At 43.9% G+C, this 15475-nt stretch overlaps 1 protein-coding gene across 1 annotated transcript; it reads right to left on the reverse strand.

The window, feature by feature from the left end:
- Window positions 1–277: 277 nt before the first annotated feature.
- Window positions 278–12792, reverse strand: LOC117354639 (oocyte zinc finger protein XlCOF6-like; the record flags this gene model as incomplete). The annotated part of the gene is made up of 3 exons (XM_033932467.1): window positions 12570–12792; window positions 10364–10490; window positions 278–2724 (listed from the first exon to the last, which is right to left on the reverse strand). Coding segments are annotated over exons 1-3 (2598 nt in total), but the record flags the coding sequence as incomplete, so codon positions are not given.
- Window positions 12793–15475: the final 2683 nt, after the last annotated feature.

Genomic DNA, 15475 nt, shown 5'->3' on the forward strand with positions numbered 1-15475 from the left:
CAGGACCTGTATAGTGATCCTCTATCTATACCCTTTTCCTTCAGGAAGTTATCCAGTCCCTTCTTGAACCCCAAAACTGTACTCTGTCCCATTACACCCTCTGGAAGCACATTCCAGGTGTCCACCACCCTTTAGATGAAGAAGAATTTCCTAGCATTGGTTCTGAATCTGTCCCCTCTTAATCTTTCCGAATGCCCTCTCATTCTTGTAGTTTTTGAAAATTTGAAGAATTTGTCCCTCTCTACTTTCTCTGCCCTTCTTTGTGTCTTTTTAGATAAGAAAGGTGAGTGAAGCTTTTATCACACTCAGTACATGTAAATGGTTTGTTCCCTGTGTGGATCATTTGGTGTTTTTTTAGTCCTGATCTATCAGTGAAGTTTTTATTACACTCAGTACATGTGTATGGCTTATCTCCCACGTGGATCCTCTGGTGACTTTTTAGATTTGAAAGCCGAGTGAAGCTTTTATTACACTCAGTACATGTAAATGGTTTGTCTCCTGTGTGGATCCTCTGGTGTCTTTTTAGGCATGAAAGGTGAGTGAAACTTTTATTACACTCAGTGCATCTAAATGGTCTGTCCCCTGTATGGATCCTCTGGTGAATTTTTAGACATAAAAGCTGAATGAAACTTTTATTACACTCAGTGCATCTAAATGGTTTGTCCCCTGTATGGATCCTCTGGTGTCTTTTTAGACATGAAAGCCGAGTGAAGCTTTTATTACACTCAGTACATGTAAATGGTTTGTCTCCTGTGTGGATCCTCTGGTGTGTTTTTAGACGTGAAAGCTGAGTGAAGCTTTTATTACACTCAGTACATGTAAATGGTTTATCCCCTGTATGAATACTCTGGTGAATTTTTAGACATAAAAGCTGAATGAAACTTTTATTACACTCAGTGCATCTAAATGGTTTGTCCCCTGTATGGATCCTCTGGTGAATTTTTAGACCTGAAAGCTGAGTGAAACTTTTATTACACTCAGTGCATCTAAATAGTTTGTCCCCTGTGTGGATCATCTGGTGTCTTTTTAGACATGAAAGCTGAGTGAAGCTTTTATTACACTCAGTACATGTAAATGGTCTGTCTCCTGTATGGATCCTCTGGTGATTTTTTAGACGTGAAAGGAAAATGAAGCTTTTATTACACTCAGTACATGTAAATGGTTTGTCTCCTGTATGGATCCTCTGGTGAATTTTTAGACGTGAAAGCTGAGTGAAGCTTTTATTACACTCAGTACATGTAAATGGTTTGTCCACTGTGTGGATCCTCTGGTGATTTTTTAGACGTGAAAGGTGAATAAAGCTTTTATTACAGTCAGTACATATAAATGGTTTGCACCCTGTGTGAATCCTCTGGTGAATTTTTAGATATGAAAGCTCAGTGAAGCTTTTATTACACTTAGTACATGTAAATTGTTTGCACCCTGTGTGGATCCTCTGGTGAATTTTTAGATATGAAAGCTGAGTGAAGCTTTTATTACACTTAGTACATGTAAATGGTTTGCACCCTGTGTGGATCCTCTGGTGAATTTTTAGACGTGAAAGCCAGGTGAATTTTCTATTACACTCACTACATGTATACGGTTTGTCCGCTATGTGAATCATTTGGTGTCTTTTTAGATTTGAAAGCTCAGTGAAGCTTTTATTACACTCAGTACATGTAAATGGTTTGTCCCCTGTGTGGATCCTCTGATGTCTATTTAGACGTGAAAGCTGAGTGAAGCTTTTATTACACTCAGTACATGTAAATGGTTTGTCTCCTGTGTGGATCCTCTGGTGTGTTTTTAGACGTGAAAGCTGAGTGAAGCTTTTATTACACTCATTACATGTAAATGGTTTGTCTCCTGTATGGATCCTCTGGTGAATTTTTAGATCTGAAAGCTGAGTGAAACTTTTATTACACTCAGTGCATCTAAATGGTTTGTCCCCTGTGTGGATCCTCTGGTGTCTGTTTAGACGTGAAAGCTGAGTAAAGCTTTTATTACACTCAGTACATGTAAATAGTTTGTCTCCTGTATGGATCCTCTGGTGAATTTTTAGATCTGAAAGCTGATGAGTGAAACTTTTATTACACTCAGTGCATCTAAATGGTTTGTCCCCTGTGTGGATCCTCTGGTGTCTTTTTAGACGTGAAAGCTGAGTGAAGCTTTTATTACACTCAGTACATGCAAATGGTTTGTCTCCTGTATGGATCCTCTGGTGAATTTTTAGAAATGAAAGGTAAATGAAGCTTTTATTACACTTGGTGCATCTAAATGGTTTGTGCCCTGTGTGGATCATTTTGTGTTTTTTTAGAGCTGAAACCTGAGTGAAGTTTTTATCATACTGAGTAGAGGTAGATGATGTCACATTTTTATGATCCTTTTTGTGTTGTTGAAGTTCTTTTTTGTGGGTTTTTCCTTTCCTCTTACCATGGTGGAATTTAGAAGTCACTTTATCACTGTTTTTAATTTGGAAGGGTCCCTCTGCTAGGTGTCTCTGGTCCTCCGGGATGTAACTCAGATCCCTGTCATTTCTCTCACACTTACTGACTCCATCCCTTGAGACTTCTGTAGGGTCTCTTTGTTTCTTTGATTCCTGCTTATAATTCTTTGTGTTAATCTTCTCAGTTCCCTGGGAAATATTCTCACAGACATTTTCTGACTGTGTTTGGATTTGTTCCATTTCTACAGGATCTTCTCCTTGATTATTTTCTCTTTTCCATTCGTGTTGGATCTGATGATCTGCTGGATAGAAACAGAAGGTATTTCCATGAGTTAGAAAACAGGAGTGGTTTCTAAGATACTAGTATAATCGGTATAGAATAAGGAAAGATAGATTATGTTGTACCAGGAATTTCCATGTGTGGCTTGAGTGTGTCACAGAGGTTAAAGCTACAGCCTCAGCACCCTGAGGTTGTGGGTTCAAACCCACGCTGCTCATTGTGACCCTGGGCAAGTCACTTAACTCTCCCATTGCCCCAGGGACATTAGGTAGATTGTGAGCCCGCCGGGACAGACAGGGAAAAATGCTTGAGTATCTGAATAAATTAATGTAAACCGTTCTGGGCTCCCTTGGCAGAACGGTATAGAAAATTGAATGATTGAATAAATAAATAAATCTCTAGACAGTGCCAGTTTGTGAGCTGTTTCTTGGAAATGGCAGCGTGTAGAGTTAAGGGAGTCAATTCTCTCAAGGGTGCCAAAAGTCTGAGTGTTCTGACCGTAATCTATAGGTTTTGCGTGTAACTATAGGAAATCGCCTGTAGTCCTCTCGTGCTCTGCCTATTTGCACACCAGCCCCTCGTACTTACCTGCAATAGCTCTTAGGTGCCTAAATGCATTTATGAGCACTCCTGCCATGTCACCTCTGTTGTGGCACATAACTGCGGTTATAGCATGAAAATTACACACCAAAGGGGAACTTAACATTTGGCACACTGGATAGAATTAGAGGGAGGGGGGTTCACGTGATGACTCGCTGCTGAGCAGTGGCTCTCTGCCTAAGCTCCCATCTTCCTCTACCCTTTTCTTGTTTTTAACCGACATGGTGAGTCTTATTCTGCTCTCTTACCCACGTCCCCAGCACTGCTAACCCGCAGGAGTGCGAATCGGGGTGAACTGGAGCACATGAGTGGTGTTATGCCTGCTAAGGTCCCACAGCCGCCCAAATACCGGTAAACCACGCTATCTCACCAAATGGCATCGGAGGGAGCTTTGGCACGTTCAACCGTTACATTGCAGGAAGAGACGCTGCGGGAGCTTATGAAGTACCTCTCGTCCCTGATAAACTCACCAAGTTCCAGATGTCCATAGAGGAAATTAAGGACTGTGTGGAGAGGCACGGGTCCCAGATTGCCCAGCTGGTGCAGAGAATATTGGTGCATGAGGACCGGGGCAATCAGGATGCGGATCGCCTGAGTGCTCTTAAAACTCAGTGCTCTACCCTTCAGGCCTGCCTAGAGGACCAGAACTGCGGGCGCAGAAATAACCTGCGGGTCCTAGGTCTGACGGAGCGGGTGCACGAGGCGGACTTGTGGAATATACAGTGTTTCCTCGGTCGTTCGCAATTGGCGGTTTGCGGTCCCGATCATTCGCGGTATTTTCCAACTGAGAACTGCCGACCAGGAGAAGACGGCAGAAGAGAGCAGCCAGAGTGCCGGCGAATGAAGGAAATCATTCTGTGTGCTTTGACTGCATCTTCCTGTACTAAAGTCGGGCCTCACCAAACAGGAGCTGCTTTGACACGCAGCTCCTGATTGGTAAGGTCCGACTTAGTACAGGAAAAGGCGGTTGGAGCATACAGCGAGTGATTTGCTGCACTCGCTGGCGCTCCTGCTGCCCTCTCCAGTCTCCCCCATGAAAAACAGTATTCATGGTTTTTCAAGATTCGCAGGGTTTCCTGGAACGGAACCCTCGCGAATATCAGGGGAGTACTGTAGTAGAAAAGTGGTTTCTCTTGATGTGAACATAAGAAGTGCCTCTGCTGGGTCAATCCAGAGGTCCATCGTGCCCAGCAGTCTGTTTGCGTGGCAGCCCAACAGGTCCAGGACCTGTGTAGTAGTCCTCTATCTATACCCTTTTCCTAAAGAAAATTGTCCAATCCCTTCTTGAACCCTAATACCGTACTCTGTCCTATCACGCCCTCTGGAAGCGCATTCCAGGTGTCCACCACACGTTGGGTGAAGAAAAACTTCCTAGCATTGGTTTTGAATCTGTCCCCTTTCAACTTTTCCGAATGCCCTCTCGTTCTTGTAGTTTTCGAGAGTTTGAAGAATCTGTCCCTCCCCACTTTCTCTATACCCTTCATGATCTTATAGGTCTCAATCATGTCCCCTCTAAGTCTTCTCTTCTCCAGGGAAAATAGTCCCAGTTTTTCCAGTCTCTCAGTGTATGAAAGGTTTTCCATACCCTTTAGCAAACGTGTCGCTCTCCTCTGAACCCTCTCGAATATCGCCATATCCTTCTTAAGGTCCGTCGACCAATATTGGACGCAGTACTCCAGATGCGGACGCACCATCGCCCGATACAATGGCAGGATAACTTCTATCTTTCTGGTTGTAATACCCTTCTTGATTATACCTATTCGCTCTCTTGGCGGCCGCTGCGCACTGTGCCCCTAAGTCCCTTTCTTGGGTACTGTCACTCCAATAGTATCCCTCCCATCATATAGCTGTACCTCAGGTTTTTGCTTCCTACAAGCAAAACTTTACATTTCTCTACAATGAACTTCATCTGCCATCTCGTCACCCACTCCCCTAGCTTATTCAGGTCCCTTTGTAATTCTTCGCAGTGCTCTTTAGTCCGAGCACCACTAAATAGTTTGGTGACGTCTGCAAATTTTATTATTTCGCACTTCTTCCCTGTTTCTATATCATTTATAAATATATTGAATAGCAGCGGTCCGAGCACCGACCCCTGCGGAACACCACTCGTGACCCTCCTCCAGTCCGAGTAGTGGCCCTTCACTCCTACCTTCTGCTTCCTACCCGCCAACCAATTTCTGATCCATCTGTGTAAGTCTCCTTCCACCCCATGGTTCTTCAGTTTCCGAAGTAGGCATTCATGGGGTACCTTGTCAAAGGCTTTTTAGAAATCTAAATATACGATGTCTATGGGGTCTCCTTTGTCCATCCCTTTGTTAATTCCTTCGAAGAAGTGAAGTTAAGTTCGTTAGACACGATCTCCCCTTGCAGAAGCCATGTTGGCTTGTGATTAGAAGTTTATTTCTTTCAAAATGCTCATCGATGCTGTCTTATCAGTGCTTCCGCCATTTTCCCCAGAACCGAGGTCAGACTCACCGGTCTGTAGTTCTCCGGGTCACCTCTTGATCCCTTTTTATGTTCAATATGTTTATTAATTTTCAAAAAGGTAACAATACACACATGCAAGTGAGACATGGTATGCAACAAAACATTTGAATACAGTCATTCTCCCAAAATTCACCCTCTTGATCCATTTTTAAAGATGGGCGTAACATTGGCTATCTTCCAATCCTCCGGGATCACTTCTGTTTTCAGGGATAGATTGCAAACTTGCTATAGTAGTTCCACTATTTCCTCCTTAAGTTCTTTCAGAACCCTTGGGTGGATTATGTCCGGGCCTGGCGATTTGTCAGTTTTTAATTTTTCTAGCTGCCTGCGTATGTCTTCAAGGCTTATTTCCATGGATGTTAGTTTATCTGTTTGGTCTCCTTTGAAGATTTGCTCAGGTTCCGGTATGTTGGATTTTTCCTCTTTTATAAATACAGACGAAAAGAACATGCTTAGTCTTTCCGCCACTTCTTTCTCCTCCTTCACCACTCCCTTCCTGTCTCCATCATCCAGCAGTCCCACCTCCTCCCTTGCAGGCTGCTTCCCTTTAACATGTCTGAAGAACAGTTTGAAATTTCATGCTTCCTTGGCTAGCCTTTCTTCATATTTTCTTTTGGCTTTTCTAACCACTCGGTGATATTCCTTTTGATACTTCCTGTGCTCTTTCAAATTCGCCTCAGTTTTATCCTTTTTCCATTTCCTGAATGAATTCTTCTTATCCCCTATCGCTTTCTTCACTTCTTTGGTTATCCATGCCGGGACTTTTGTTCGATTCTTTTTCACCCTTTTCTGAATCTTTGGATATGCAGATTTTGCACCTCGATCACCGTGTCCTTGAATAAAGACCAGGCTTGCTCTACAATCTGCCATTTCTTTGAGGTGTTCCTAAGTTTCTTCCTTACCATTACTCTCATTGCTTTGAAGTTTCCTTTCTTGAAGTTAAAAGTTGTCGCTATGGTTCTTTTTCCCTTTGGTATTCCTACTTCAATTTTGAACTTGATCATAATGTGATCGCTGTTTCCCAACGGTCCCATACTTCCTTTTTTTTTTTTTAGTTCAATAAATTTTTATTCAGTATTTTAAAAAATACAAGGAGCAATTCAAATACATAAAAGTAGTATAACATTTTGCATTAATATACAGTTATTTATAAAGGCCCATATTATTAAGAAAAGCTCAGAGTATTGGATTTGTTTGTGGTGATGTATGACAATAGAAAGTGAAATAGGACAAAAAATTGAAAGAGAGAGGAAAAAGGAAGGAAACAGCTGGCAGGGAGATTACAGGAGGGGAAGGGGGGTCAGGGTGGAATGGAGAGATCAGATGAGGGAAAGGGGAGAGAGAGGAATGAGAAAGTAGAGAGACTGATGCTGGAAAGGGGGTCAGCAGAGAAATGAGAGGGATAAAGATGCTAGATCTGGTGTAGGAGAGATAAAAATGAAGAAGGCAGTGAAGCTGGAATGAATGATATAAAAAGGAGAGAGGAGGAACAGGCTGGATGGACAGGGAAGAGGGGCATAGAAAGAAGTCAGATACATATGGAAGGGGGAGAGGGCAGACATTGGATGGAATGGGCAGATGCTGGAAGGAAAAGAGTGAAAAGAAGATGAAAGCAGAAACCAGAGACAACAAAAGGTAGAAAAAACTAATTTTATTTCTATTTTGTCATTAGAATACATCACATTTGAAATATATATCCTGCTAAACGCATAACTGGGGACTGCAGTATTCTGTTAGCATGATATTTCTATGTAGCATTCTATAATAACTTGGCTTGTTCAGTTTTCTTGATAGTAGAGGGGATATATGTGAAGGGGAGGGGAGACAGGGATTTTATTGGTCCGTGCTCTGTATATTTGTATTTATAAAATCACAATTGTTCAGAATATTGTTTCTTTTTATACTTTAATAAAATACGTTCAATATAAAATCATAATTGCAGCTTGTGCAGATGGGATCAGATGGTTTGTGGGGACCGAGCTCGCGGAGATGGGGTGTAAACGGAGTTTTTAAATTTTAGCCCTAGTAATTTGTGGTCCACAAAATAATTCTTTTATTTCTGCCGGTCCACGGGTGTAAAAAGGTTGAAGAACACTGCTCTAGGGTATACATATTCAGGGCTTTCAGTCTCTCCTCATATGTCTTCTGGTGCAAGCCTCCTATCACTTTCGTCGCCCTCCTCTGGACCGCCTCAAGTCTTCTTACGTCCTTCACCAGATACAGTCTCCAAAACTGAACACAATACTCCAAGTGGGGCCTTACCAATGACCTGTACAGGGGCATCAACACCTTCTTCCTTCTACTGACTACGCCTCTCTTTATACAGCCCAGCATCCTTCTGGCAGCAGCCACTGCCTTATCACACTGTTTTTTCGCCTTTAGATCTTCGGACACTATCACCCCAAGGTCCCTCTCCCCGTCCATGCATACCAGCTTCTCTCCTCCCAACATATACGGTTCCTTCCTATTATTAATCCCTAAATGCATTACTCTGCATTTCTTTGCATTGAATTTTAGTTGCCAGGCATTAGACCATTCCTCTAACTTTTGCAGATCCTTTTTCATATTTTCCACTCCCTCTTCGGTGTCTACTCTGTAACAAATCTTGGTATCATCTGCAAAAAGGCACACTTTTCCTTCTAACCCTTCAGCAATGTCACTCACAAACATATTGAACAGAATTGGCCCCAGCACCGAACCCTGAGGGACTCCACTACTCACCTTTCCTTCCTTCGAGCGACTTCCATTAACCACCACCCTTTGGCGTCTGTCCGACAGCCAATTTCTGACCCAGTTCACCACTTTGGGTCCTAACTTCAGCCCTTCAAGTATGTTCAACAGCCTCCTATGAGGAACTGTATCAAAGGCTTTGCTGAAATCCAAGCAAATTACATCTAGCATATGTACTCGATCTAGCTCTCTGGTCACCCAATCAAAAAATTCAATCAGGTTCGTTTGGCACGATTTACCTTTTGTAAAGCCATGTTGCCTCGGATCCTGTAACCCATTAGATTCAAGGAAGTACACTATCCTTTCTTTCAGCAACACTTTCATTATTTTTCCAACAACTGAAGTGAGGCTCACCGGCCTGTAGTTTCCTGCTTCATCCCTGTGACCACTTTTATGGATAGGGACCACATCCGCTCTCTTCCAATCCCCAGGAATCACACCCGTCTCCAGAGATTTGTTGAACAAGTCTTTAATAGAACTCGCCAGAACCTCTCTGAGCTCCCTTAGTATCCTGGGATGGATCCCGTCTGGTCCCATCGCTTTGTCCACCTTCAGTTTTTCAAGTTGCTCATATACACCCTCCTCCGTGAACGGTGCAGAATCTACTCCATTTTCTCGGGTAACTTTGCCAGACAATCTCGTTCCTTCTCCAGGATTTTCTTCTGTGAACACAGAACAGAAGTATTTGTTTAGCACATTTGCTTTCTCCTCATCACTCTCCAAATATTGGTTCCCAGCATCTTTTAGCCTAGCAATTCCATTTTTCATCTTCCTCCTTTCACTAATATATCTGAAAACATTTTTGTCTCCCTTTTTTACATTTTTAGCCATTTGTTCTTCCACCTGTGCTTTCGCCAAACGTATCTCTCTCTTGGCTTCTTTCAGTTTCACCCTGTAGTCCTTTCTGCTCTCCTCTTCTTGGGTTTTTTTATATTTCACGAATGCCAACTCTTTCACCTTTATTTTCTCAGCCACTAGGTTAGAGAACCATATTGGCTTCCTTTTTCTCTTGTTTTTATTTATTTTCTTCACATAAAGGTCCGTAGCCATTTTTATCGCTCCTTTCAGCTTAGACCACTGTCTTTCCACTTCTCTTATGTCCTCCCATTCTAACAGCTCTTTCTTCAGGTACTCTCCCATTGCATTAAAGTCCGTACGTTTGAAATCTAGGTCTTTAAGTATTGTGCGGCCGCTCTCCACTTTAGCAGTTATATCAAACCAAACCGTTTGATGATCGCTACTTCCCAGGTGAGCACCCATTCGAACATTAGAGATACTCTCTCCATTTGTGAGGACCATATCCAATATCACTTTTTCCCTTGTGGGTTTTGTCACCATTTGTCTGAGCAGAGCCTCTTGAAAGGCATCCACAAGCTTCCTACTTCTTTCCGATTCTGCAGACAGAACATTCCAGTCCGCATCCGGTAGATTGAAATCTCCCAACAGCAGAACCTCCTCTTTCCTTCCAAACTTTTGGATATCCACAATCAGATCCTTATCAATTTGCTGCGATTGAGTCGGAGGTCTGTAGACTACACCCGCGTAGATAGAAGTTCCATCTTCTCTTTTCAGAGCAATCCATATCGCTTCTTCCTCTCCCCAGGTCCCTTGCATTTCGGTCGCTTGTATATTGATCTTTACATAGAGAGCTACTCTTCCATCTTTTTGACCATCTCTGTCCTTCCTAAAAAAGATTATATCCCGGTATGTTTGCATCCCATCCATGTGATATCAAATGATCACTGCAGCCCTCACTCACTTTCTCATACAAGAGAAACATAATCAGAATTATCTTTATAACGATGGCCCACTACTACTAATAAACATGCTAATTTATCCCTTACCCAGTGACAGCAGGGTCTGATAGTTCTCCTTCATCACCTCCCTGTAGAGCTCCTTCTGCTCTTCATCTAAATACTCCCACTCCTCCTGGGAGAAAGAGATAGCGATGTCCTCAAACTTCACCTGCATCTGAAATAGAAACCAGAAACACACTCAGCATCTTCCAGCACTTCCAGAAAGAGGTCTCCCAGGCTTGATGCTCATGGAGTTGAGGAAAATTTACTGGATTTACATAATTTACAGTTCCAGAATAATTATATTTCAGAAGACCTCACAGTGCTAGGGCTCAGTGAGGCAGAGGGAGATGTTTTGGGGTGTATATATAAAAAAAGAACCAACAAGACCTGCAGTGAAGGTGCACAAGAAAACAAAACTGCAGGAAAATGTACAGGAATTTATTAAAATGACAAAAATCTTAAAACAAATACATAAACTACATAAAATATATCCAAAGTGCTGGTCCTAATATTCATGTGGACCGGACCCGACACGGTCCGTGTTTTGAAGATGTTGGTAATCAGAGTATCATAAAACCAGATTGGATGAAATAAACAAAACAAAAAAATAAACAGGCGTAAAAATCTCCTGTGTAAAGCGCTGCACTATGAAACACAAAGTGTGCAGCACCTTACACAGGAGATTTTTACTCCTGTTTATTTTTTATTTTGTTTATTTCATCCAATCTGGTTTTCTGATACTCTAATTACCAACATCTGGGACCCCTGAGGAAGAAGTTTCTTTGAAACTTGGTCCAGTCCACAGGAATATTAGGACCAGCTCTTTGTATATATTTTATGTAGTTTATGTATTTGTTTTAAGATTTTTGTCATTTTAATACATTCCTGTACATTTTCCTGCAGTTTTGTTTTGCTTTGCTTTATTGGGGTGTATACATAGGCACATAACACCCAATCTCAGAGTAGAGTTATATTTTGGGAAACCTTTCAGCACTGAAGCTGAGCAGGGCAGAGTGAAGGGGTTCTGTGTTTCTAGAATTCACATGATTGGGTGATGAGGCGATATTCTTGGGGTTTGCCCCTTGTTTTTGCCTCCATGTCTCTGAGCACATGTTCCATTATAAGATGATTTAGAAACAGGGACGAAGAGCGAAGTAATAAAATTTGCAGATGACACCAAGCTATTTAATGGGGCTAGGACTAAAGAGGACTACGAAGATTTACAAAGGGACCTGAATAAACTAGGGGAGCGGGCGATGAGATGGCAGATGAAGTTCAATGTAGAGAAATGTAAAGTCCTACACGTAGGAAATGGAAACCTGAGGTACAGCTCCACAGTGGGAGGGCTGTTATTGAGTGAGAGTACCCAAGAAAGGAACTTGGGGGTAATAGTTGACATGACAATGAAGCCATCGGCACAATGCGCAGTGGCCACAAAGAAAGCGAATAGAATACTAGGAATAATCAAGAAGGGTATTACAAGCAGAACAAAAGAAGTTATCCTGCCGTTGTATCGGGCGATGGTGCGCCCGCATCTGGAGTACTGCGTCCAACATTGGTCACCGTACCTAAAGAAGGATATGGCGATACTTGAGAGGGTTCAGAAGAGAGCGACACGTTTGATAAAAGGTATGGAAAACCTTTCATACGCTGAAAGATTAGAGAGACTGGGGCTTTTTTCGATGGAGAAGCGGAGACTTAGAGGGGATATAAGAGAATTATAAGATCGTGAAGGGCATAGAGAAAGTGGAGAGGGACAGATTCTTCAAACTTTCGACAACTACAAGAACGAGAGGGCATTCAGAAAAATTAAAAGGGGACAGATTCAGTACCAATGCTAGGAAGTTCTTCTTCACCTAACGGGTGGACACCTGGAATGATGAGCTTCCAGAGGGCGTGATAGGGCAGAGTACGGTATTGGAGTTCAAGAAGGAATTGGACAATTTTCTGAAAGAAAAGGGGATAGAAGGGTATAGATAAAGGGCTACTATACAGGTCCTGGACCTGATGGGCCACTGCGTAAGCGGACTGCTGGGCATGATGGACCTCTGGTCTGGCCCAGCAGAGACACGGCTTATGTTCTTATGATTTCTAAAAGTAACATCTGAACACAGCAGAGTGATTTTATATATAATTTTCAGGCACACAATTCACAGACCCAGAGCAGGACTCATCCAGAGAAACCAGGCCCAGCTCAAATCTCTCTCCTTCCCCTCAGGAGGGGCCCAAAGTGCCTTTCAACAAGACCCACCTGGGCAGAAGCTCCTGCAGCCATTTCCCAGGATCAGAAATGAAGGCGAGGCTCTTCCTCCGCCTCAGGCTTTGTCTCTCCCACCGTTGGCAGAAGAAACAAAAGAGCGGGAACCAATCCCTAAGTTAAAAGGAAGAAGAAAGGGCTCCTTCGCCGTTGGGCACGTCACAAAGGGAAGGGGCGGAGCTTCACACCGAGCCCTCGAGCTTTTCCTTCTTGGCTCTACCCCTTTTAGCGCTGATTGGTCAGAACATTGCTGCAGAGGAAGAGCGGTTAGCACAGTGACGGGGAGGGGAGGAGTTTCAGCTCCTTCTGGCAGTCATTGGTCAGAATGATGCTGGGGCGGGGAGAGGGGGGGAGGAGCTGGAGCTTCCGTTCCAGGGGGAGGAGCCAAGCCTGAAAATCCCGCCTGACTCCTGCTGCTCGTTTTCAGCCGAAGGAAAGCTCTCCAGCCTTGGCTCCTCCCCCCTTGCACTAGTGCTGTCCCGTTCAGGAAAAAAAAATGGCTCGAGGCGGCCTATTGAATCGAATTTTGGATTCCATTCACTTTTCCCGCCCAAAAGGGCGTTTGTTTGTTTTTTAACGTCCCGGTGGGTTTCTTTTTGTAGCCTCTTCACCCTCCCCCCCCCTTTGTCCTCTTCAACCTCACTCTGGCGCTGTAACGTCAACAAAATAAACAAAAAAAACAAAAACATTTTTATCTCGCAGCCGTTTCCATAGCGAATTGAAAAAAAGCGAGGCATTCTCAAAAAAATTACACATGCAAATGAGGTCGACGGACAGCAGCGAAGATTCGCTCAATTTGCACGTGCCCATCGCTGCTGATAGTGACGGGCACGAGCGCAGAAAAGGGTAAAGAAAAACCCCCCACAACAACAGTGGGAGAGATGCCCACACTCTTCCGCTGCCAAGAAATACGCTGGGGATAGTGATGGGCACAAGCGCAGAAAAGCGTAAAGAAAAAAACCCCACAACAACAGTGGGAGAGATGCCCACACTCTTTCGCTGCCAAGAAATACGCTGGTGATAGTGATGGGCATAAGTGAAGAAAAGGGTAAAGAAAAAACCCCCACAACAACAGTGGGAGAGAAGCCCACACTCTTCCGCTGCCAAGAAATACGCTGGTGATAGTGATGGGCATAAGCACAGAAAAGGGTAAAGAAAAAAACCCCACAACAACAGTGGGAGAGATGCCCACATTCTTCCGCTGCCAAGAAATACGCTGGTGATAGTGATGGGCATAAGTGAAGAAAAGGGTAAAGAAAAACCCCCCACAACAACAGTGGGAGAGATGCCCACATTCTTCCGCTGCCAAGAAATACGCTGGTGATAGTGATGGGCATAAGTGAAGAAAAGGGTAAAGAAAAACCCCCCACAACAACAGTGGGAGAGATGCCCACATTCTTCCGCTGCCAAGAAATACGCTGGTGATAGTGATGGGCATAAGTGAAGAAAAGGGTAAAGAAAAAACCCCCACAACAACAGTGGGAGAGAAGCCCACACTCTTCCGCTGCCAAGAAATACGCTGGTGATAGTGATGGGCATAAGTGCAGAAAAGGGTAAAGAAAACCCCCCCACAACAACAGTGGGAGAGATGCCCACACTCTTCCGCTGCCAAGAAATACGCTGGGGATAGTGATGGGCACAAGCGCAGAAAAGCGTAAAGAAAAAAACCCCACAACAACAGTGGGAGAGATGCCCACATTCTTCCGCTGCCAAGAAATACGCTGGTGATAGTGATGGGCATAAGTGAAGAAAAGGGTAAAGAAAAACCCCCCACAACAACAGTGGGAGAGAAGCCCACACTCTTCCGCTGCCAAGAAATACGCTGGTGATAGTGATGGGCATAAGCACAGAAAAGGGTAAAGAAAAAAACCCCACAACAACAGTGGGAGAGATGCCCACACTCTTTCGCTGCCAAGAAATACGCTGGTGATAGTGATGGGCATAAGTGCAGAAAAGGGTAAAGAAAAACCCCCCACAACAACAGTGGGAGAGATGCCCACACTCTTCCGCTGCCAAGAAATACGCTGGGGATAGTGATGGGCACAAGCGCAGAAAAGGGTAAAGAAAACCCCCCCACAACAACAGTAGGAGAGATGCCCACACTCTTCCGCTGCCAAGAAATACGCTGGGGATAGTGATGGGCACAAGCGCAGAAAAGCGTAAAGAAAAAACCCCCACAACAACAGTGGGAGAGATGCCCACACTCTTCCGCTGCAAAGAAATACGCTGGTGATAGTGATGGGCATAAGCACAGAAAAGGGTAAAGAAAAAAACCCCACAACAACAGTGGGAGAGATGCCCACACTCTTTCGCTGCCAAGAAATACGCTGGTGATAGTGATGGGCATAAGTGCAGAAAAGGGTAAAGAAAAACCCCCCACAACAACAGTGGGAGAGATGCCCACACTCTTCCGCTGCCAAGAAATACGCCGGTGATAGTGATGGGCACAAGCGCAGAAAAGCGTAAAGAAAAAACCCCCACAACAACAGTGGGAGAGAAGCCCACACTCTTCCACTGCCAAGAAATACGCTGGGGATAGTGATGGGCACAAGCGCAGAAAAGGGTAAAGAAAACCCCCCCACAACAACAGTAGGAGAGATGCCCACACTCTTCCGCTGCCAAGAAATACGCTGGGGATAGTGATGGGCACAAGCGCAGAAAAGCGTAAAGAAAAAAACCCCACAACAACAGTGGGAGAGATGCCCACACTCTTCCGCTGCCAAGAAATACGCTGGTGATAGTGATGGGCATAAGCGCAGAAAAGGGTAAAGAAAAAAAACCCACAACAACAGTGGGAGAGATGCCTACACTCTTCCGCTGCCAAGAAATACGCCAGTGATAGTGATGGGCACAAGCGCAGAAAAGCGTAAAGAAAAACCCCCCACAACAACAGTGGGAGA

Source organism: Geotrypetes seraphini, chromosome 2 (genome assembly GCF_902459505.1).
Source record: "Geotrypetes seraphini chromosome 2, aGeoSer1.1, whole genome shotgun sequence".
NCBI lineage: Eukaryota > Metazoa > Chordata > Amphibia > Gymnophiona > Dermophiidae > Geotrypetes > Geotrypetes seraphini.